General features: G+C 33.9%; 2 protein-coding genes and 1 pseudogene across 3 annotated transcripts; all 3 read left to right on the top strand.

The window, feature by feature from the left end:
* Positions 1 to 122: 122 nt before the first annotated feature.
* LOC109175777 lies at positions 123 to 7,173 on the top strand (annotated as a pseudogene).
* A 483-nt stretch (positions 7,174 to 7,656) lies between these two features.
* LOC109175776 (protein PLASTID TRANSCRIPTIONALLY ACTIVE 14) lies at positions 7,657 to 14,214 on the top strand. Of its 2 annotated transcripts, none has more exons than XM_019325130.1 (13): positions 7,657 to 7,875; positions 7,961 to 8,140; positions 9,498 to 9,635; positions 9,776 to 9,901; positions 10,001 to 10,129; positions 10,602 to 10,691; positions 10,776 to 10,926; positions 11,213 to 11,322; positions 12,223 to 12,294; positions 12,780 to 12,885; positions 12,979 to 13,176; positions 13,531 to 13,573; positions 13,665 to 14,214. In XM_019325130.1, the coding sequence occupies exons 1-13, from the start codon at positions 7,786 to 7,788 to the stop codon at positions 13,741 to 13,743; spliced, it is 1,512 nt and encodes a 503-aa protein (XP_019180675.1). In that variant the 5' UTR covers positions 7,657 to 7,785; the 3' UTR covers positions 13,744 to 14,214. The 2 variants fall into 2 exon arrangements, with proteins under 2 accessions (XP_019180675.1, XP_019180674.1); XM_019325129.1 differs by having other exon boundaries at positions 12,976 to 13,176.
* Positions 14,215 to 18,387: 4,173 nt separating this feature from the next.
* Positions 18,388 to 21,415, top strand: LOC109175778 (protein DETOXIFICATION 54-like). Its single transcript, XM_019325131.1, has 3 exons — positions 18,388 to 18,499; positions 18,969 to 19,859; positions 20,635 to 21,415. Exons 1-3 carry the CDS (start codon positions 18,443 to 18,445, stop codon positions 21,190 to 21,192), a joined length of 1,506 nt encoding a protein of 501 aa, XP_019180676.1. The 5' UTR covers positions 18,388 to 18,442; the 3' UTR covers positions 21,193 to 21,415.
* The last annotated feature ends 2,814 nt before the right edge of the window (positions 21,416 to 24,229 follow it).

Genomic DNA, 24,229 nt, shown 5'->3' with positions numbered 1-24,229 from the left:
TTTATACACACGTCTCATATACACTGCCCGGAACGAAGCTTTGAAATTCTATGTTTGGAGGAGGGTTCAGGTGAGAGTTGAATTTTGGTAGTAGTAGTAGAATAAAACCCTAGAAAAGTGATCTGCTGGATATGTACAGAGCAAATTTCATAGGTTTTGTGTTGGCCGTGGCGTCCAGCGCCTTCATTGGATCTAGCTTCATCATCAAGAAGAAAGGACTCCAGAGAGCCGGCGCCTCCGGCTCTCGAGCTAGTAAGTACACTTTCTTCATATGAATTTATGTTAATTTTCTGACTATTACACTTGCTTGGTCTGTTGCTCAGCTGTTTTTAATTCTTAGCTTAAGTACATTTGACTATAATTTTGAAACTTTATTTTAAGATTTTGTGTGTGTATGCTGCTGTCGGAAAATAAGGGTGGGCATTGTTAACTGTTAAGTCAACTGGAGTTAATACATTGTAGTAAAGGTGGTCTGCATTTTAGGAAGCTATAATGCCAAATTTAGACTGTGAAGTATTCAAAGTGATTCTGCTTTTTAGAAGCCCTTTGGCAAGGAGTGGAGATTATAGAGTGACAATTGACTGCTTGTCGCTTGAAGTTGATAGATCATTAATAACTACACGAAAACCAGAGTTTTAGATGTGTAGAATGTCAACATATTTTTAGAGGAATATGTGTTACGATCAAGCCCCATCATGGAACAGTTTCTGCCGTATTATGCAGTGATAGTTGAAATAGAGTAGAAAATGACACATTTGATCTTCATTTGTTGTTTATTTATTTATTTCTTGCAACTTCAATTGATACACGTTGGATGTGTGCATATTCATCTGTAAGTTGTACATATTGAAGCAATTTAAAAATGTTTGATGTACGACTTCTTTGGTGCCTGATTTGCTCATTAATTCAGGTACCGGAGGCTATGGTTATCTACGTGAGCCACTTTGGTGGATTGGAATGGTCACCAGTAAGTCTCTAATTCCTGACAATGGTGAGATATGGAAGCAGAAAGACAATGATTTACATCCTGAATTTGTGGCAATAATACGGCAAGATCATTTCAAGTAAGGCAAATAATTTCCAATAGTCGGAAGGGCTTGGTGTGGCTGAATTTCTGTCCACTGCATTCGCATTCAGATTTCCGGGTTAGTGTCCTTTCGATTGAATTCACTGCTTTGAAGAGAGTGTTGCCGCCTATATCATCTTCCCTTCCATCACATTAGCTGCTCGAGGATCATGTTGTTTTTCATGTGCCTCATCTTTCATGGTTGTCATTTTTCAACAAAGGTGCTCATTCCAGGTTTGATACTCTGTTTTCCTAGATGTTAATCATGTTTTTCTGATTCATAGTCTTGTAATTCTTTCTGCATCAGGTATGTGAATTTGCTGTAAAAAAATATATTAGGTGTTGATATTAGCTAGCATTGTAAGAATGGTAACTTTATTCAATTGAGTTAATGGGTCAAGTATTTGACTAATGGGTCGGATCTTTGACCTCATCAATCAAAGACCCGACCCGTCTCATGGTTTAAGACCCGTGAGATGGTCTCACACAAGTTTTTGCCTTAATGTTTAATCCTTTCTTTAGCATTATTACTTGTGTTTTATCAGAAAAAATTATGTTATTATGAATTTAAAAAAAAAAAAAGATGTTAAAATGTACAATATAATAATATAGTTGGACTTCCCATATATTTGGTCAACTATCTATTTTCATATCATACAAAATAAAAATAAAAATAATTGTCTATGGTTAATACTTAATATAGTTCCTAATTAATATAGTTCCTAATCATGTACAAATTTAGATAAATTTATAAACAAAGTTTACCTAATTAAATTGATTTATTCGTAATTGAATTTCATATATATTATAATTCCAACAATAGAAATAGGAATTAAAAATAAAAATGATGTGAAAATAAAAAAATCAAATTAGCTATATTTTGTTTTTTTTTTTTAAAGAAATTAGCTATAATTGTAGAAACCTAATATAATTTTGGTATGTGTAGTTTCGTTTAATTATTTTGTTGTAAAAGAAATTAGAATAAAAATAAATCATTAATTAATTAATAAGTATAATAACGGCACAAATGCATACATAATAAAAGTATGTGTGGATAATTTTTTCCCACTAAAGTTGTGGAACAAGTTAAATTGACTAAGGAGTAAAATTATTGGCCACACTAAAGCATATAATATAATCAGACTAGAACAAGAATTACAAGTATACAAGGATTCCTACTACAATATGTTATGTGTGATTGTAAATTTGTAATAACTTAGTCAGATACAACAAGAATTACAGGATTCCTACTACAATATGTTATATGTGTAATTGTAATAACCTAATCAGGCTACAAGAATAATTACAAGGATTCCTATAATATGTCTACTTAATCTTAAATTCTTAATCTACTATTATATTATACTAATAAGAGCCCAAGAGAGTTAGGTCTATAATGGGTAGAAAAAATGGCGGTCACAGATTTTAATCAAATGAATGGCTCAGATTGATTAAAATATTGATAAAATTTAAATTTTATACTAAAATTTTCTAAAATACCCACACACCGTTACTAATTCCGTTAAAATTTTAACAATTGCCGTTAGTTCACCGTTAACTTACTCATTGATTTCAATAAAAAACAAAAAAGGTCTTAAGTTCGAACATCATCCCAATCAAATTAAAGTTGGCATAATTAGTACTCTATTTTATTCTTATTAAATTATATAAATAATAATTTAGTAGCTACAACAAAAAATTATAGATATGCATTTCTTTAATTTAGAATTATGTGTCCAACAATGCCTTTATTCAAAAAAAAATTATTCATTATCAATAAATTAAATAAGAGAAATAATTGTATTAGTTATATTGTCTTTATTTTTCTACAATATAAAAATTCTTTATATTCAAATTTATTAATTGATTATATTCTCTACATTGTCCTTACAATGTCTTAATTCAGTGAAAAAAAATTATTCATTATCAATAAATTAATTAAGAGAAATATTTTCATTAGTTATATTGTCTTTATTTTTCTCAAATCTAAAAATTTTTACATTCAAATTCATCAATTGATTATATTCACTACATTGTCTATTATCTTTTTTTTGCACTATTTTTCTAATTAAATATCAAAGTTATATTACAAAATAATGCTATATATTTATTTACCAAGTATTTTATTAATACCATGAAAAAATTAAAAAATATATAATTAATAAAGCCAACCATATTAACTACTTGAGAGATTTTGTGACAAAAAGAGTATTCAAATCACACAACAAATTGAAGTGAGAACTACCTTGCAATGTCCTTGTTTGACAATCAGCAGTTAGCGCGCGGATTATATTAGCGGATTTGACCAACGAATTTATTTAATTATTAACATTGGGTAGAAAAAATGACCGCCAAATTATTAAATCAAATGAATGGTTCAAATTGTTCAGGTTTTAATTTTTTTTACAAATTTTTCTAATTTATCCTTAATTATATGATTATCCATTTAACTTTTTCGTTAAATACCGTTAATTCACCGTTAGTCTAATTATAATATTAACGTCTAATATAGAATTATAATTACACCATTAATCTAATTCTAATATTAAAGTCTTAATAGAACTTAACCACAAATCCTAATGTCGAAATCTCCTCAAACAATATTAGTATATATTTAATATTTTATGCCCTAATTTTTATTTGTTCTCCCTTATGTCCCGTATTTGGTTTCAACCATACCTATACAATTATTTTATTGACAATTATAATCAATCTTGACTATATTATCTTGCATTTGTAAACTTAGAATTACCTATTTAACCCGCACGGGCTTAGCTCAATGGTTTAGTGGGCAGTATTTGGGAGAAGAGACCAAGGTTTGAACCTCGGCGGCGGCAGTGCGGGAATTATGTCCAAAGTGGGCAGATTCCTTGTTCGCACCGACATTTGGTCCTGTTTGCTGAACCATTGAGTCACCGTGATTTACAACTTCCTACAATGCTCTGTCGGGTCAGAGTGTGGGGGGGCCTTTGGGGTAGGGAACTCAACCTTTGGGAGAAGAATTACCTATTTAAATACGCAAATTCAACCTTCAATTATCTATGCATGAACAATTTCAATATTACATCCTCCCAAATGGGAGAAGAATTACCTATTTAAATACGCAAATTCAACCTTCAATTATCTATGCATGAACAATTTCAATATTACATCCTCCCAAATGCTCTGTTGGGCCGGGGTGTGAGGGGCCCTTAGGGTTGGGGTTCAGCCTTGGAAGAATGAACAATTTCAATATAATCTTGCCTTAATATACTTTAAAGTACTTATTTAATAAAAAAAAAAACATTGGGCATTATCCCAATCGCGCAATGCGCTTAAAAAACTAGTACTATAAATACACCCCCAACCTGCCTTCTAACTCATTCATACTTCCCTCCACTGCACGTACAACAGTAGCTACAATTCTTTTTTTCTTTCTTTTCAAAGATGGCCAGATTGTTGCTACTGTTATTGGTGCTTAGCACTGTAAGTAGTTTAGTTCAATGCAACACCAGTGGTCTGAGCAGAAAGAGTTTTCCGGCGGGGTTTGTTTTCGGCACGGCCACCTCGGCTTACCAAGTGGAAGGTGCCACTGACGTTCATAAGTTTGGTCGTGGACCTAGTATTTGGGACAGCTTCATTAAAACTCCTGGTAATAAATACAGTACATTCTTTAATTTGTTCTCTGATCTGATCTGTTTTTATTAATGCAATTTATTGATTTCTGATTAGATTGTAGTAATTTCAATGAAACTAAAGCATGTAATTTGATTTTGTACAGGACTTGAGCCTAATAATGCCACTGGAGATGTGGCTGTGGACCAGTACCATCACTACAAAGTACTTATGACAGATAATAAGTTTTATTTTTGATTTCCTTGTTTCAAAAGTATTCTGTCGTCAGTTCTTACGCTTTTATAATAATAATAATAATATTATTATTATTATTATTATTATTATTGTATGGACACAGGAAGATATTGATCTGCTGGTGAAGCTGAACTTTGATGCCTACCGTTTCTCAATCTCATGGACCAGGATATTTCCAAGTATGTTTTTTACATTTTAATTTTTAACCAATATATATGCATTTGTGTATGTAATGTAATTTGCATACATAACCAACCACTCATTCATTAATATTTGATTATTATTATAGATGGAACTGGCAAGGTAAATTGGAAAGGAGTTGACTACTATAACAGGCTGATCAATTACATGCTGAAAAAAGGTTGGTATTTCTCAAGAAAAAACGTACACTACTGAATAGTTGATCTGTGTTTAACTGTACCGCTGAATTTGTGCTTCTTAAATTTGACCGCTTTGCTCTGCAGGCATTACTCCATACGCATGTCTTAACCATTATGATCTTCCTCAAGCACTTCAAGATAGGTATGGAGGATGGTTGGGCCGCCAAGTCGTGTAAGTACTTAATGAAGCATCACAGTTGTAGTATGCATATATGATGTTTTTGTGGCTTTAATGTTACACGTTGTACATTTTGTCCTTATGCATTAGAGTTTAATTTGGCAGGGAGGATTTTGCTGATTATGCAGAATTCTGCTTCAAAACATTTGGAGATCGAGTGAAGAACTGGTTTTCATTCAATGAACCCAGGGTGGTAGCAGCTTTGGGGTACGACACTGGATTTTTTGCCCCGGGGAGGTGCTCCAACTGCACTGAAGGGAACTCTGCAACTGAGCCCTACACCGTTGCACACAATCTGATTCTCTGCCATGCTGCAGCTGCTAAAAGATACCATACTAAGTATCAGGTGAGACAAGCCGAGGCTTCTTTTGTTGTGTTTTTCTTTTTGCCTTAGGGATAATGAGATCGAGCAAGTGTTGAGAGTTTATATTTCAGGGAAAACAAAATGGAAGCTTTGGCATTCTCTTGGATTTTGTATGGTATGAACCTCTGACAGAGGCAGATGAGCATGCAGCTCAGAGAGCCAGGGACTTTCATATAGGATGGTAATAATCTCAATACCAGGCCAGATACTTCAGATATATGTATGAATATGTAGTGTTTTCAATAATTTAACTTCTATGTATTATCCAAACAGGTTTCTACATCCTATAGTGTATGGAGAATATCCAAAAACTATGCAGAAAATCGTTGGTGATAGGCTTCCCAAGTTCACACATGACGAGGTTAAGATGGTGAAAGGATCATTTGATTATGTTGGTATAAACCAGTATACTAGTTATTACGTATATGACCCTTCTCCGAACACATCAATCACCATCAACTATCAGAATGATTGGAACGCTATATTTGCTTGTAAGACAATTAGCCCTCTTTCATCTCTACTTCTCTGTCACTTATTCCTTGCTGAATAGTATTTGATTCTTTGGGGCTTTCATTCATTTATGCAGATGACCGCAATGGAGTGCCAATTGGTCCAAGGGTGCGTTAGTTGCAAGATTTTGCAATTCTTTGCTTCTTTTTTTCATGGTTTTTTCTTATCTAAATTCTTTTGTGGTTAATGTTTATAGGCAAATTCAGACTGGCTGTACATGGTGCCATGGGGATAGTACAAGGCAGTAACCTATGTAAAAGAACAATACGGCAATCCTCGTATGTTTATTGCTGAAAATGGTAAAATTCAAACTCTGAATGCAAACCTATTATATATCATATTTAATCATGGTTTTGGAGTTAGCATTAAAAGAAATTTCTGGGTTTACTGTAGGGATGGATTATGTTGGCAATCTCACCTTAGCTGAATCATTGAACGACACAAAAAGAATCAGTTACTACAATAGCTATTTAGGTGAAGTGAAGAGGACAGTGGATGAAGGAGCCAACTTGTTTGGGTACTTTGCATGGTCATTGGTGGACAACTTTGAATGGAGATTGGGATACACTTCAAGGTTTGGAATTGTGTATATTGATTTCAACACACTCGAGAGAAAGAGATATCCTAAGATGTCAGCCCACTGGTTCCAACATTTCTTTCGTCTTTGATATGACAATCACTATTTACAATTTAGAATTATAGATATATGTATGTATTAGTATTATAGATTTAGTTTGTATTAGTATTAGAATCATATAGAATTATTTATGTTTATATCACTCTTGTTATTAAGAATTTATTGAATTATAGATAATCATTCTTATTATCTTGGTCTTTTGTAGTTTTTTTTTTTTTTTCTTAATTTTTCTACCTTCTTAGTTTTTTTTTTTCATCTTTAATTTTTCTATAGACTTTACATCTACTTAAAAAGTTACATACCTTATTAATATTTAGCAAATTTACATTTTAAAAAATTAAAACGTATTAAATAAAGGAATCGATATGTCAGCACATTAACAAGTACATAAGTTGTTTTCCCATATGAGAGTTGTGGGTTCAAATTTTAGTGAAAGCGGTATTGATTGACTTATTTATTTATTTATTTATAACCGAGAGTCCGAGACAGTAGTACTCAACAAAAAAAACATGTAAACAATTATTTTAAGTTATAGTTTTTAACTTGAGTGACCTAATTATATTTCGGTGTATAGTTGAATAATCTATTAGATTCTAATTCTTAAATAAATTGACAGTATAATAATTAAAAAAACACTATGTATTCCATAACAATATTAAAATAAACTGAGAGTTATAATTAAACAACAGCAAAAAACCCCTTGGTTCATTTTCTGAGAGATGACGATTCACTGAATCGCTGATAGTAGCGGTGGTCTAGTGGATAACGTTTCGGAGGATTCGAATTTCAACTGGAAAAGTAATGGTGACTTCTACTCTGATTCATCAACCCTCCTCCCATTTTCTGGTCTCCGCAAATCACCACTGCCAGAGGTGGCGGCTCCCCGCCCAGGTCAGCCGTCTCTACCTATGCTCTCCGTTTTCTCTGTTTCTTTACTGGGTATTGATTATGCTATTATATTATTTTACTGGAATAGGCCATTGTTGTAACAAGACGCAGACCAATTATCAGAGCTGAAATTGGTGCTGCTAGTGCTAATGGCGCTGCTGCTTCTACTAGTACAGCTACTCTTGACATCCCTAATTCTTCTTCATCTCCTTCTTCGTTCCCTCTCTTTCACCCGCCTTCTCAGCCTGAAGAAACTCCTGCTTCTCAGGTACTCTCTGCCGTTTTAAACCTTAATACTATTAATAATACTTAGTATTTTCACCCGTGAGTTGTTGGAATGGATTTGTTATAATATGTTAAAAGAAAATATTTAGATCGATATACAATTGTGTAAATTATAACATCCAATATTACAAACATAAAATCAGAAATTATAAAGTCAAGACATCCATATATATATATATATATATATATATATATATATTTAACTATTTATATATATCATGAAAATTTGGGTTAACCATTTAGTTAATTCGGTTAACTGATATTTTCGAACTGAATTAACCGTTAACCGAAAATTTTCAAATTGTTTAACCATTAATAGAACTGAAGTTTTTGGGCTTATGGGTTTACGAACGGTTAACCTAAATGTTTTGGTTCGATCGGTAACCGAACTTTCACTGAAGTTTGCACATCTTGTCCAAAAGTTTTCAATCCCAATATATATATATATATATATATATATATATATATATATATATATATGTTTGTAATTGCATTTATTAAGACATGAACAAGTTTTTTTTTTTTTTAAAAAAAAGAAGACATGAACAAAATTATTATTATTATTATTATTATTATTATTATTATTATTATTATTATTATTATTATTATTATTATTATTATTTTGGAAACAAAATTCAGTTTTATTGATTCTTGGATTGATTAAATCCCTGGTCAACTTAATTAAGGGGTAAAGTGCTGTTTTTTTTATATGAGAGGGGGTTTTGAACTCCCGACCTCAAGCATGAGAGTGCATGACCACTCATGTAAGTCAAGCTGGTCAGTAGCATATGAGTGGGGTTTTTGAAATCCATTCTTTACTTCACTCTCAGATTCAGTAGCATATTTTTCTCTGTCTTTATCATGCACATTATGAATTTCAAGAGATAGCTTGTGCATTGGAAGTTTTCTAGTGGGGATAGCTTTCAGAGTTTTGACAGTGATGTCAATTTTTTAGTTTTCATAAACTATGCAGTTTTCTTATTGGAGTAAGTTATTTAAGTGAGTTCTTATACTAGGAGGGACTTTTGGCTTCTCTATTGGAGCAATTTATTTCAATCAATTGTGTATTTCCTACATTGAGGATTGTTTTAACTTTTAATTGCTATTCAATAAAAATTTCTATTATTGAAAGCAATACATGATTGTTGTTTAAAGATTAGAAATTTCATTGTCGAGAAACAAATCAAACAATAACCTATAGTTGTTTTCTTATCTCCCCTCCTTTGGTTATGATTTATTCTAGTCTTTAGAAGGAAGGTTGAGTACAACTTCATTTTTTTCTGTTTTCTGTTGGGTAGACTTCTAAAACCATAATTAATTCTTTGTCATTTAACAAGTAGTTGGAGCTGGCAGACCCTGATTTCTACAAGATAGGGTTTGTGAGAAGTTTCCGAGCATATGGAGTGGAATTCAGGGAAGGACCCGATGGGTATGGAGTATATGCTTCCAAAGATGTTGAGCCTCTTCGTCGTTCCAGGGTGAGCTTTAATTTATAGTTAGGCTTTGAGAAATATACTTTCATTTCTCTTCCTTTCCAAAATTTTTTGCAAAAGGGAATCATACCTTTTTTTTTTTTTTTTTTTTTTTTACTTGATTGAATTCTATTCTCTAATTGCAGATCATCATGGAAATCCCATTAGAGTTGATGTTAACAATAAGTCAAAAGCTTCCTTGGATGTTTTTCCCTGACATTATACCCGTGGGTCATCCTATATTTGACATTATTAATTCCACCAATCCAGAGGTGAAAGTTCTGCTATATGTACTTATGTAGTTGGATCCTTTTTTCTTTTCTTTCTTTTCTGTTTGGATTTTCCTAATATTAGTTCTCTTCCTCTCACAGACAGATTGGGACCTAAGGTTGGCATGCCTTCTTTTGTATTCCTTTGATTGCAAGGACAACTTTTGGCAACTCTATGGTGACTTCTTGCCAAGTGCTGAAGAATGCACTAGCTTGCTTCTAGCTAAAGAGGTTTGACATATAACTACTATGCTAAATAAAAAGTTCTAAATAAGAAATTCTAAACTTATATTGTTCATCAAGTGTCATGAAGGGTGTTTAATTCTATAGAAATCCAAAATAATTTCTGAGGCACTTTTTGAGACTACAAGTTTTTAGTTATTGTTTGTCTTCCTTTAGTGAAGCTCTTCCTTGTACTCTTGTAGTATTAAAAAAGATGAAAAAAGTTGTTTCCTTTTTTTAATTTTTTTTTTTTTTAAAACGAAGGTTCTGTCTTTACAAATTTTCATGCTTTTATCATGTCATTTATGTCATAAAGCTGTCTTGTAAAAAGAAGAGAAGGTAGGAAGAAATAGGGGATCTAAAGTTGTTCCTAGATCATTAAATTTTTGTTGATCCAGATATTATTGAAGATGACATAGATATTTGCACTGTAATACTATGATGCTGTTACCTACCTGCTTCTGCTTCTTTATGCTGCCAGGAGGACCTTTTGGAGTTGCAGGATCAAAATCTTGCTTCAACTATTAGACAACAGCAGGATCGGGCCCTTGCATTTTGGGAAAAGAATTGGGTATCTAGCCATTTTCTCCTTAACTATATTCATGATCTTTCCAGCTCCTTAGTTTTCATTGGTTAGTACCCCATTTGTGTTCAGCACCCTACTATGCCACTAAAGATAAAGCGTCTTGCTCGTGAGCCAGAGAGATTTATTTGGGCATTGAGTATGGCACAGTCTCGTTGTATCAACATGCAGATGACACTTGGTGCACTGGTTCAAGATGCAAATATGTTTGTTCCTTATGCTGGTGAGTTTCTTCTTCCACTGCAGTGTTGCTCCTGTGTTCATCAAATGATGTTGTCCCCGATTATTGTAGAAGAAAAGACGCATTTTAATGGTAGTCTGCAAATAGTTAAGTTACTTGAGTAGATAAACCTTCAACACTTCAAGTATGCCACACCCTCCTCAGCATGGAGTCTGGCTCTTGCTTTTCCTCATTTGAGCTAATTCAATTTATTCAATGTAAATTTTTAGAAAATTCTTCTTCACTTGAGAATGGTCATCAATAGGCTATACTTTGTTTAATTCTCCAGATATGCTGAATCATTCCTTTCAGCCAAATTGCTTTTTCCATTGGCGTTTCAAGGACCGAATGCTTGAAGTGATGATAAATGCAGGTCAACGAATAAAAAGAGGAGATGAGGTAAATCTTAGTTATTATCTACATCATGCAAATGTATAATCTGCTTGGCTTAATGCGCATGCGGTTAAATTAAGTGCAGCCGATGTTTTATGGAGTGCTACTAACACGTCTCTTATTCATGGTCTTATGTGAGACTAAAGTCGCATCTGTGTTTAATTTGCTTGGCTTAGTTGTGATTTAGGACTTTATAAAGGTGGCTTTTGCCACATTATACTTGAGAAAAGAAGTTTCTAGTCTCAATCAGGCACTTATAAACACAAGGACATCTGACAGGTTAACAAGTTGAGAAAATGTATGAAGAACAATAGCTTGCTTTTTTTACTTCTGAATGTTAAATCATACAAGATACACAGTGAAAAGGGAGGGTGGAGGACGGGATGGTTGGAAAACTAATACTTACAATCAAACAGGTTCTTGTGGCCTAAGACATTAATCATCTGTAATTTAACAAGAAATGCCCTTAATCCATTGCAAGCCAATCTGGTCATTCAATTTTCAAAATTATTCCCATCTCCTTTATTGTTGTTACTTGTAAGTTAGTAAGTCTCTACTTACAGTAGTACCAAACAAAGGTCTATTCCTACTTGGAACTTAGAAAATGTTAAGGTGTGGTTACCTTGCAATCACACTCACAGCACAGAGATTTAAAAAGAAATAAAGAACTAAGAGAAAAGAATATTATTCAGATAATTCATTCTGTTCTGAACATATTAATTTTCTATTTTCATGGGAATGTTTTGTGTAAAGGATAAAACTTAAAAGGATGGGTGTTTTCTGTGCTTCTGAATATAAATATATAATCTCAGGGTTGTTCAGTTTGATTATTATTTGTGGTACTGCTCTGATACATGCTGGGTTATAATGTTTGTGCATCCTAATTTTGGTTTTACATTGGTGCAGATGACAATCAATTATATGGCTGCGCAGAAGAATGACTTTTTCATGCAAAGATATGGATTTTCATCACCCGTGGTGATTAGTTTCTCTTTACTCTTTCTAAGAACTCAGTAATCTATCATTTCTCCTTCTGCAGTTATGGGTAAAAAGTGATATCATTGTTGATTTGGGTTTTAAAAATGTTAACAAAGTGGAAAGAATTTGTGCTGCACTACAACACTAACAATTGAAGTTAGGTTCTGGAAGTTCAAAATGGCACCTAAGCCAAAAGAAAGCAGAAAAGAGAGAAACATATAAAACGCAAATGAAATCTAAAAGACCTTGAATGGCATAGGAAAGGCAAGTATCCAAACATATAATACTATAGTTGCTTGTAGAGTTACTGGTACTGTTGCAATTTGAAATTTTTTTCTTCTGCTAGTTCATGATTGTCACAATATCCAGAAGCTACTGCCATGCAGATTGCAGAAACCTTACCAGGATGTTATTGATGGTTTATTGCTCGATGATATTTCTTCACACTAACACGCTGATCTAATTTTCTTCGATAATTATTTCAGAATCCTTGGGATGTCATCCAGTTCTCTGGAAATGCACTAATTCATAGGGACACTTTCTTATCCGTTTTTAACATATCTGGCCTTCCAGAAGATTATTACCACAATAGTAATGTTCATGTTTCTTTTCATCATTAGCAGTTACTGCTCTATTTTTGCTTGATTACTAATGTTTAGAGTGTTCATATGATACTTGAAGCAGGTAAGCTATCAAACGAGGGAGATAGTTTTGTTGATGGAGCAGTTATAGCAGCAGCGAGAACATTGCCTACTTGGTCAGATAGAGACATGCCCCCAATTCCTAGTCTCGAGAGGAAAGCTGTGAAGGAATTGCAAGAAGAATGCCTGCAGATGCTTGCAGAATTCCCGACAACTTCTAAGGAAGACCAGAAAATCCTAGGTATTAACTCATATTGTTATTGTTGAGCATATAATATAACATAAACATAAATGTGCAATCCAACTATCAGCTTAGGCTTTTAATTGAGATGGAGCACATGTTTAATTTGGTATCAAAGCCATACCAAAGGTCATGGGTTCGAATCTTCGTGCCACCTGATAAAAAAAAAGAGACTACGGTCCACGTGTTGTTTGGAGTCCATCCAACTATCAGTTTATGCTTTTAGTTGAGATAGAGCACATGCTTAATTGTTATACTCATGCTCTATGATTGGTCCCGTAAATTGTTACCTTCTCCTCCAACAATTTTCTTTGTAGTCACAAGTAATCCTGAGATCTGGCTTATTGTGAACAGATTCTTTGTCTGAACCCAGGAGGACTCTTGAAACAGCAATAAAGTACGCAATTTTCATATCAGCTCGTGGATCTCACTGCACCCTAGTTCGATTGATTAAACTTCTAATCAACGAGAAACTTCCCTTTTGACAGGTACAGATTGCACAAGAAGTTATTCATAGAGAAGGTGATGCAAACGCTAGAGATTTATCAAGACCGCATTCTGTTCTAGCAACGGTTAACAGCACAACATGAAGCTCTTCTTCAGACCTGTTCGGGGCAAAAACCAGGCGGTACGGTGTTTAAGGAAATGTCTTCTCTTGCCATTTGCTTGCACGATCCTCCGCGTCCATTTTGTAAAGATTCATCAGTCCTAAGAATCTGGGTGTGCAGGAGGAATCCTGAAGGTGTATTTCTTGGCCTTTGCTAATGAACTTAACAGAGGGAAGTGAAGGTAAATGAAGAAATAATGAAGGCCTTCAAGTTTTGAATTGTTTCTTCAGTCACTTTGTTTCATGGTGTATACAACAAAACCTCTGAATGGAAATATGAATGAGTGGACTAACTTAGGCACTATGTGATAGGTTCTCTTCTCTATTTTGTTCCCTTTTTTTATCCAAGTGAGCTTTACTGTTTTTTTGTACATTTTTCAATTAATTGTGTATGTACTCAGTACTAAATACTAATATCTCCAATTCAACAACCCATGGAACCTGACCGGGATGAATCTCGGTGGCGGCAGTGTGGAAATTATGTTTAAAATGGACAAATTTCTTGTGTGCACTGGCGGGCTATTGAGTTATCGTGATGTACATCCTCCCAAATGTTTTGTCGGGTCTTTGGGAGAAGAACAACGGATATTCATTATTATTGATATTTAATTAAAGAGAAAAGGGTCAAATAGACCCTCCAACATTTGCTAAAAAGTCAATTAGTTCCTCCAACTTTTTAAAGATGCAATTACACACATGAACAATGCATTTTGATGCAATAAAGCCTAAATACAAGTAAATGACTTGTTATCATGCCTTCTCTGGCGAGAAGGTGACCACAGTGGTCGCCTTCTCAGGCGGAGAAGGCAACCCAAAGGTGACTACAATTGTCGCCTTCTCAACTGGAGAAGGCAACCCAGATCTAGGTTGCCTTCTCCGTGACTAGCGATCGGTCACCGGTCACTGTTTTGCCTGAAAACACGCCGGAAAAGTTGCCGAATCTTTAATGACCTATAATAGTAGATCATTTACCTGTATTTGGGCTTCATTGCATCAAAATGCATTGTTCATGGATGTAATTACACTTTTAAAAAGTTGGAGGGATTAATTGACTTTTTAGCAAATATTTGAGGGTCTATTTGACTTTTTTTCTTAATTAAATGGTTCTGTCAAATACGCAAAACAATAATTCATCTAAAATATCTCATGATCTGATCTGATCGATTGGGTACATGAATAAGAACAAACGTGCACCATCGGATCTCCTTTCCATTATCACACCAGACTTTATAGAAATGTTTGCTTTTGTAAATTATTGTTTTTGACGTTTTTAATTTTTAACGTACTATCACTTCACCATGTTATAAATTATATTTATTATAACCATAAGAGGACATAAAATACAATGTGTAATAACGTTGACATTAATATAACTTTACTAGAAAAAGCCGAACAAAATATAATGAAGGGTCCATTTCAAAAGTTTCAGAGGAATTATTAAGATATTTTGTAAGTATATGATAATAATGTCTCTTAATGATACAGTTTTGATGCTTGTTATATATATCCTAAAGTTTAAAGAACATGCATGGGGCCAAAGCATTAGGGTTTGTCCCCTTATTTGGTTATCTTTAATGCACATTTTTTTGTGTGTTTATGAGATGCAACTTTAAATTGTTTTGTTAAAGTTACAACTTAAACTACCGATTCAAAGTAATTTTTTCATTTCCAACATATTCGCATCATATCAATAAATTAAGTCATCAAAAAACTGATTCTCAAACATTTAAACAAAAAATTGATCAAATAAGCTAGACTTTAACTGATAAGCCATTTTCTAAACAATCCTGATGTCTTTTTAATCCTTTTCTTCTTTAGATGTGGATACAAATTAAAGAAGCATATTTAATTTGGTGTTTAGAGCAATCCTTCTTTAGAATCTTAATTGACCTGTTAGCCTTATATATATATATATATATATATATATATATATATATATATATATATATATATTGTATTTTTGTATTTGTGTTTAGAAGGACAAATATTTGGCTAACTCATCTCTATCAATGCTAGCTTTCAATAACCTCATCTTTTGCATCAATATATATATATATATATATATATATATATATATATATATATATATATATATATATATATTGTATTTTTGTATTTGTGTTTAGAAGGACAAATATTTGGCTAACTCATCTCTATCAATGCTAGCTTTCAATAACCTCATCTTTTGCATCAATAATTTGGTAAATGGTGTCCTTTTTTCACCATCTTCATCTCTATCTTTGCCGGGCACAAATTAAAGAAGCATCATTTTCATGTTTGGCCTGGGGCAATCCGTATTTAGAAACTTAACCGGTTAGCGGCCTTATCATGTTGTATTCATGATTTAGTTAGCTAATTAAACTTTAATTTATATATAATATATTTTATATTATGTACTATATATGCTTGTGTAATTTGTGTTCCCATGAGAATCGGCAATTTATATCGTGGACCAGGGTCCACAGTGCACTGTGGACTCTGGTCCAATACACATAATTTGCACTGTGGATCCTGGTCCAATACACATAATTTAACTTCATAATGTACATAATTCATGGTCAGGAGAGGGTACGGTCCAAGATTCTTTTTATCCTATATAATCTTCAGAGTTCTACTATATAGACTCCCAAATTGTACTCCCTCATTTGTACTCCCTGAGGTGGCAAACCAGGATTAGTTATTTTTAACATGTGGGTCCACAAAAAAATGTCTACATCAAGAACATGTGAGAGGGAATACAAATTGAGAGTATAAAATGGGAGTACACAAAGTATTTTCCTAATCTTCATCCTACAAATGCCTTGTGCACTTTTACAAATTTTAAGTTACCGTTTTAAATAATATCGTTAGTCATCAGTCATTAAATAATGGACCAAATTTACACTAAAATAGATTATATTTGTCCTAAAAATTCTTAAAATATTAAGCCTATATCCAGGATCAACGTGTAATTTTTCCATAAATTCCATTAATTATGTACAAACAATACAGATGTATCATATCGTTCAAATATTTGGTGCCCCAAACACTTGAAAAGGTGTCTAAGTAGGCTGATAATGATTCTTTCAGTTGAGTTCTATCACATATGGTCTTTTTAATTTGATTTACCTATCTTGTGTGATTTGCAAGAAATGCTCCGTACACACCTTCAATTAGTAACTGTTGCTTTTATTCATTATCCAAAAAAATTGTGGCAGAGTTGGTTCTACTGATCACCTCAAAACCTTGCTCCAACAACAATTTGAGGGTCATTGAAAAACCTTAACAGATCAAAGGTGATGAAGATTTCTTGTGCGTAGAGTGTATGTACGTATGTATTAAAAAAATAAATAATAAAACATACTATATCCCATCCAAAAATTGGTGGGCCGATTTAGCCATTCATAGTAAAAGTGGATTCGCCACTTTCCTTTGCCACCATGGCACCATATATATATACCTGGAAGTTGTGCAGAGGACAAAAATGAACCAAATTTCCCCCTTCCACTCATAAAAATGTACTATCAGTGGGCATGCATGATAAAATTTGTGTACGGAGTATCATATTCTATGTATCATGCGACTAAGATTTATCAATCATCAATCATAATAACAATATTCTGTATTTCTTTGAATGACAAAGAAAATCTGCAGTCACTACTGAATAGTGAGTACAGAGTAAACTCCACTCATGTGTAATAACTTACAAATTTCGAGATAAATCACACTAGGAAAACGCTGTGAGCAGACTCAATCAAGAGGGTGTTAGCAATAATACTGTGTATTTTTTTTTAAAAGAATTGTTGATTTGTCAAGTATCTTGTGGTTTCTGGTTCGAGTCTCATATCAACCAGGGTGGCATAATTGTTGAACGGAAGCTAAATTCAAATCACAAAGATAGTCAGACTTTTCTTATTACCCAAAAAAATTATTTCATTAGATTATTAATTAGCATATTGTAACATAATAGGAATGGATAATGTTACACATCCAAAGTACCTTTTTTTTTCTGCTTTTTTATAAACCTTTGCATTAATTAACATAATTTAAAATAATTAACTGTAAAAGAAGGTTGTTGTGACACTTAGCAATATAAAAGCTTCAAAATTAAAGATTGGTGCAAACATTTTCTATCCTTTATAAACATGGCTCTGCTGGCCACCTTGAGGTATTGGTAGCTTTATATTCAGAGCAGATCTCCAGCTTCACCCTGCAGGTATTCATACCAAATTTTGTTCTGATCTCAATCAACAAGTTCCTCATCAAAACTATATACTATACATCCTCAATATAATCCTCCAAAATTACAGTTCCCTATATATGTAATGTGACTATTCATAATTTCTTCATCATTTTCTGGGTGTTTTCTCATCATTTTCTCAGTTTAGGTAGTGGGTGCAAGTTATAAAGGTTGGTTTTTGTTGAAAAAAATTAAAGCGTTACTTTATGATAGGTTTAATTTGTGAAAAGTAGAGGAGAGATAATTTAACAGAAGAGTATGTATAAATGAAGGAGCAAATTAAAGAACTTTGATTTTTGGTGATTTTGCTTGTTGTCTGCTTTTACCATTAAATGACTTTGATGGGCTTTCTTTTATTTCTCCCCGGCCCTTAATTATTTTGCAGGTTTTGCAAACCATTTTGAAATTTTCTCAAGTACCCATTTATTGAATTTTCAACCATGGCTGAAAAGGACCCTGCAGATTTTCTTTCTCACAATGTCCCTTCTATTTCTCAGGTTGGTTTTTTAATTTTTTTTTTTTAATTTTTTTTTTTTAATGCATACCTACACCATTATACACACCCATATATATATATGTGTGTGTGTGTGTGTTTTTAAAGTCTAATTTTGAGCTCCCTCACACCTTCTCTGTGGATTATGAGGAGGTAAATTACAGAATGTGCTTTAGTACTGTAGAGTTTGAATGCTTGTTTTTTTTCTCTAAGGCCGAGATCCTCCAGGCCCATTATTTGCTGGGTCACTACACCTACATTCAACCTTTCGGTCAGTGAGCTATATATGTTTGGGGTTATATTATGTATACATGTGTATATGCATAGTTCAACCTTTCAGCCATGAGCTATATATATGTGTTATATTATGTATACATGTGTATATGCATAGTGGGCATGTATTATATATGTTTTGGTGTATGCTATAGTCTAGTGAATATGATGATTTTAAAGAAATGGTATTGAATATACAGGTTGAGGAGGAATTGAAGGAGCTATGGGGAATGGCATTGCCCATAACAACAATGAACTGCCTAGTCTATTTTAGGCAACTGGTTTCCGTGCTGTTTCTAGGGAGGCTCGGCAGCCTAGAGCTGGCTGGCGGGGCTCTCGCCATTGGCTTCACAAACATCACTGGCTATTCTGTGCTAAATGGTTTGGCTTCCGGGCTGGAGCCAGTGTGCAGCCAGACCCATGGCAGCTGCCAAGGCAGCAAGAAGTGGGAATCCCTCGCCCTTTCGCTTAGGCAGATGATCTTCATACTTGCGGTGGCCACCGTACCCATAGCTATTCTCTGGGTGAACCTTGAGCCAATCATGGTGTTCTTGGGGCAAGACAAGGAGATCACATCAATGGCGGCCACTTACTGTGTTTATTCTCTCCCTGACCTCTTGACCAACACGGTGTTGCAGCCGTTGAGGGTTTATTTGAGGTCGCAGGGGGTGACTAGGCCGCAGATGTGGTGTACTTTTGTGGCTGTGATTTTTCATGTGCCGTTGAATTTTGTTTTTGTGGTGGTTTTGGGGAAGGGGGTGGCAGGGGTGGCTCTGGCCTCGGTGGTGACTAATCTGCATATGACGGTTCTGATGATGGGGTATGTGTGTGTTTATGGGAGGTGGGAGTGGAAGTGGACCGCCGCCGCCGCCAGCGGCGGCGGCGGCGGAGGGATGGGGTCGTTGTTGAGGTTGTCGGTGCAGAGCTGTATTGGGATTTGTTTGGAGTGGTGGTGGTACGAGATTGTCACTGTTCTTGCCGGATACTTGCCTAATGCTAGGCTAGCTGTGGCGGCCACTGGGATTCTCATACAAACCACCAGCTTTATGTATAATATCCCTTTGGCTTTGGCTGGTTGTGTCTCTGCTCGGGTAACTCCATCATTTCCCACACTTTTTCCATCTCTTATTCAACTTAATTATTTTTTTCATCCCCATAACTGTTATTTTTCGTCTCTAATCATTGTTGCAGAAGGCACTAGGCTCTAGCCTAGGCGCTCGAGTAATTCGAGTATATAGTCTACAGTTTTCCTAGTTAGTACATAGTTGGAAGAATATAGAAGAAGAGCAATCGAGCATGCAAAAAATACCATTCATCAGCCGAGTTGGGTGTCAACTCAGCTTAATTGGGCGTCAACTAGATAGAGTTAAACACCAAACTCGGCGCCTAGTCGGCCAATTAGTCGACCAGCCAACTAGAGAAAAAGAGTAATCTAGATAAAAGTTTAAAGATGAAATACAGTCCAGAATTAAGGACAAAAATAATAATTATATTATCCAAGAAGTTAGGGACAAAAATTGTAATTTTCCTAAGTAATTTTATTCCACTAGCTCATTATGAAATTTGTTTGGACATACTTGGTAACCTGTATTCCATAAACTTCTTTTCTGGCCATTCTGGCCAACTTCTGTTATGGCCTTTTAAATTGTTACATATATTGTTATAACCAACCAACAATCACCATTATTCTTCAACCCTATCATGATATACTTTATCTTTTTCCACACATTTTTATATACTAGTGCATAGAAATTAATTAATTACTTAATTTATCATTAGTATTGGGAAGTTGGTCATTCTTTAATTTGCATGTAGTGTAGCACTACTTTTAAATTAAAGTGTATTTGTGCCATATATATTATTCAGGTGGGGAATGAACTTGGCGCTGGAAGACCATACAAAGCCAAGCTAGCTGCAATGGTTGCCTTGGTATGTGCATTTGTGTTCGGATTCATCAATGTTTTATGGACAGTGGTGTTCAGGCACAGATGGGCAGGCCTTTTCACAAAAGAAGAGTCGCTTAAAGCGGTGGTGGCATCAGTTCTGCCAATTATCGGCATGTGTGAGCTTGGGAATTGTCCACAAACCACGGGCTGTGGCATCCTCCGCGGCACGGCCAGGCCAGAGGTGGGGGCGCGCATAAACCTCGTCTCCTTTTATTTCGTGGGCACACCGGTGGCTGTGGGTTTGGCATTCTGGCTCAAGGCTGGGTTCAGCGGGCTGTGGTTCGGGCTTTTGTCAGCGCAGGCGGTCTGCGCTGTTTCGGTTCTGTATGTCACGCTTTGCCGGACAGATTGGGAGGTGGAGTCGTCCAGGGCTAAGAACCTCACGAGCTTGCAGATGTGGCAAAGAGTTGAGGTCAGTGGTGGTGGTGGTGATGATGGAGAGGAACAAAGGTTTTTGGGCAATGAGGGACAGGCTTGAGAGTTGAGAGGAACATGCTGACAAATAGGGAGTATGTACTATAATGTTTAGTGGAAAGAGCCCATTTCTATTATTGTTTAGATGTTCTTATTGGGGCATGTTTTATGCAACTTGTGTTTTTCTTTGCAAAGGTAGAGAAGGAATATCTTGTTGGCCATATGTTTTAGGATCTTATTTTTTATTTTGCACTTCTCTATCTAAAAGCAAACTAACTATTAAACTATCTAACACTTCCCAAAAGACTATTAATTGTGCCTTGGAACTTGCCATGATGTTACAACTCAATTTGTGCCCACTATTATTATTGGCCTTTTTTGTTTTTTTTTTTTTGAAAAGTTTTATTTTAAAGAAGAAGGGACCTAAGGCCCACTATTATTGACATGATGCAAATTTTCGTTGTCAGGAACCTAGGTCTCTCAAGTGAGAGCGAATATTTTATTAGCTCATCTCTTCCTCCTAAATATTACTTATTGAAATCAATGAGCTAAACTCGTACGGACAAATATTATTGACCTATCTTCATTTCTATTGATGTTTTATTTTATTTTATTTTATTATTATTATTATTATTTTTTTTTTTGTAATTGATGCTCACTTTTTGTTGATACATGAGCTTGAATGATTCTTTGTGAGATGGTGTCAATTTCTTGGTAATTTTTTGTTGTTATTATTATTATTATTATTATTATTATTATTATTATTATTATTATTATTATTATTATTATTATTATTATTTTTCAATATCCACTCAACAATTGGTTTGAATAAGGTGTTAGAGAATTCAATTGATTCATATTTAGAGCATTTAATTTTTTATTTTTGAATTTGCCTTCGTAAAATTATTCAGTAATTGGTTTCTTGTCTTTGGTTTAATTTGTTCTTTTTACTTGAGGGAAAATAAATGTTTAAGTGTGTGATAGTTGATAAGTCTTTTAATTGTCATGTTTTACCCCTTATATAACCTTTATTTTGTGCTTAGAATGTGAAAATTATGTCCAAATGAGCTTTTATTCACTTTAATTTGATTGTAAATTAAGTATATATAATTTCTCTTGTCCAAAGTAGAAACGAGTGATTTTCATGTACTTTGAAAGATGTTAGAGACAATTAGAACATTGGAGCATAAAATGTATAACGAAATTAAAGATGGCGGATCAAATTCAAGATATAGGTTGGTATGGGGTGCGTATGACTATACAAAAGGCGCGCCGGTAATCTAGAATGCAACGATTTCAAGAACAAGATTTTGGTCATCATCAAGGTGTATGAGGTATTGTACTGCGAGTTGTCTGTCACTACACTTGCCCTTGTTGCCATTGTTCTATAGTACGTATAGTAGGTAGGACAATTCAACCATATTGTTTCTCAAGTAAAGTCTAAAGTTGTATCAAATACGTGTGATCGTACAGATTGCTATACGCCTTAGCAAACCTCCTAGCTATAGCTATACAGTTGCCCACACGTACCTATGCTTTGTAATAGTGTTTAAGTGCGTTTTGAGCTATATTTCCTCTGTTTCGACCCCTAGACGAACCCAATTTGTTTTCTTTCATTTGCCTTCATATTTAAGGGTTATGTTATCTTTAGATTTAAGTTCTTTAACATTTCGAAAATTAGTAATCTTGGATTCATCATTTCATCATTTGCAATGTTTATGCTTTTACCTTGTATATGCCTAATATATGTTGTGTGAGTAGTTAGATTAGGGGCATGAATTAAGGTTGTATTTTCTATATATCTACTTGCTCTATTTGTGATTATAGCATAAAGGGTAAAATTCATAAACTAGGGCTCTTTGAGATATCGATTATGAAAGATTATTTGTGTTTGTATCTTGTAATATTTGACTTGTGACATTCATTAGCATGCCTTTGGTGTTTTTGCCACAATGAGAGTTGAGTCAAGATTTTAAGCCAGTCATTGCATAATTTCTATTTCTCACTATGAAAACAGGGAAGTGGTTTTGATAGTTTGTGTACTTGAAAGACTTGAAATTGATATGTCATGAGACTGGAGTTATGAAAACACCACGTATTGGCTCTCTAAAGATTATTGTATCCGTCTCCTTGACTTTTTAAAATTATTTTTATTATTTTTGCTTTTGTCTTTGTTTTGTTTTTTGTTTTTGTTTGTTTGTTTGTTTGTTTGTTTTTTTTTTTTTTTTTTTTTTTTCAATGATCTATTTGATTCAATTTTCTTCCAAAACACATGAAAAATTGATATGTTTTGCTTAAACAAGAGAATTTGTACTTAATTTATCAAATGAAGCAAATGTGGGTCATTTACATAAATCTACATTTAAAGCACAAAATGAAGGCTAAACACCTTGTGCTCAATTGACACTTTTGTATCTCTTGAACCTGAGTGAAGTATATATATGGAGTAAAATATTATCAATAAACAACTTATCAACGATCGTGGGTTAACAGTTTTATTGCTGACTCTCTGTTACTTTGATTTTCCATTGCTGACCCTTCGCTGTTGTTTATTGATAATATTTTACTGCATTATAGTAAATATTGATAGTAAATATACAACGATCGTGGGTTAACAGTTTTGTATATATGTACTAGTGTCAATCACATGCATTATACGGAATATTATTTTTTGCATAATTATTGATTAGTTAAACGTACGTCAGCTTAGCTGCTAGTGAAACTATTTCATATATTATATTGCTAGTTAGTCTTGTCTTACATGTTATAAATTTGTACACCCTCCTAATAATTATTTATTAGGATCTATCAAAGACAATATTTTTTATGTTTGAACTAAATTTACAATGTAGGTTTGGTAAATATCTATTAGCTGATTGTGCTAGTGAGTTTGATTACTTGATAGCATTAGCCGATTGTAAAAAATTGTTTGGTAAATTAATTGTTAGCTATAGCTTATTACATGTGAAATGACTTTTTTTTAAAAAACTTATTGAAAAAGCTACTTTGAGCAACTTTTTGAATTTTAACATTTTGAAGCAATAAATTGTTATAAAAAGCTAATAATCAAACACGCATATTGATTGTTTAACCAAGTCAAA

The sequence above is a fragment of the Ipomoea nil genome, unplaced genomic scaffold (genome assembly GCF_001879475.1).
Source record: "Ipomoea nil cultivar Tokyo-kokei standard unplaced genomic scaffold, Asagao_1.1 scaffold0688, whole genome shotgun sequence".
Classification (NCBI taxonomy): Eukaryota; Viridiplantae; Streptophyta; class Magnoliopsida; order Solanales; family Convolvulaceae; genus Ipomoea; species Ipomoea nil.
Note: the sequence above shows the minus strand (reverse complement) of the source record. Positions and strands in the feature narration are given on the sequence as shown.

Bases quoted from the DNA above. Each gene is read 5' to 3' on its own strand.
- LOC109175776 (XM_019325129.1), top strand. From the start codon at position 7,786: ATGGTGACTTCTACTCTGATTCATCAACCCTCCTCCCATTTTCTGGTC. The intron at 10,130-10,601 runs GTTTGACATATA...TTATGCTGCCAG, and splicing joins GCTTGCTTCTAGCTAAAGAG to GAGGACCTTTTGGAGTTGCA. The intron at 10,692-10,775 runs GTATCTAGCCAT...ATTTGTGTTCAG, and splicing joins CATTTTGGGAAAAGAATTGG to CACCCTACTATGCCACTAAA.
- LOC109175778 (XM_019325131.1), top strand. From the start codon at position 18,443: ATGGCTGAAAAGGACCCTGCAGATTTTCTTTCTCACAATGTCCCTTCT. The intron at 18,500-18,968 runs GTTGGTTTTTTA...TTGAATATACAG, and splicing joins ATGTCCCTTCTATTTCTCAG to GTTGAGGAGGAATTGAAGGA. The intron at 19,860-20,634 runs GTAACTCCATCA...TATATTATTCAG, and splicing joins CTGGTTGTGTCTCTGCTCGG to GTGGGGAATGAACTTGGCGC.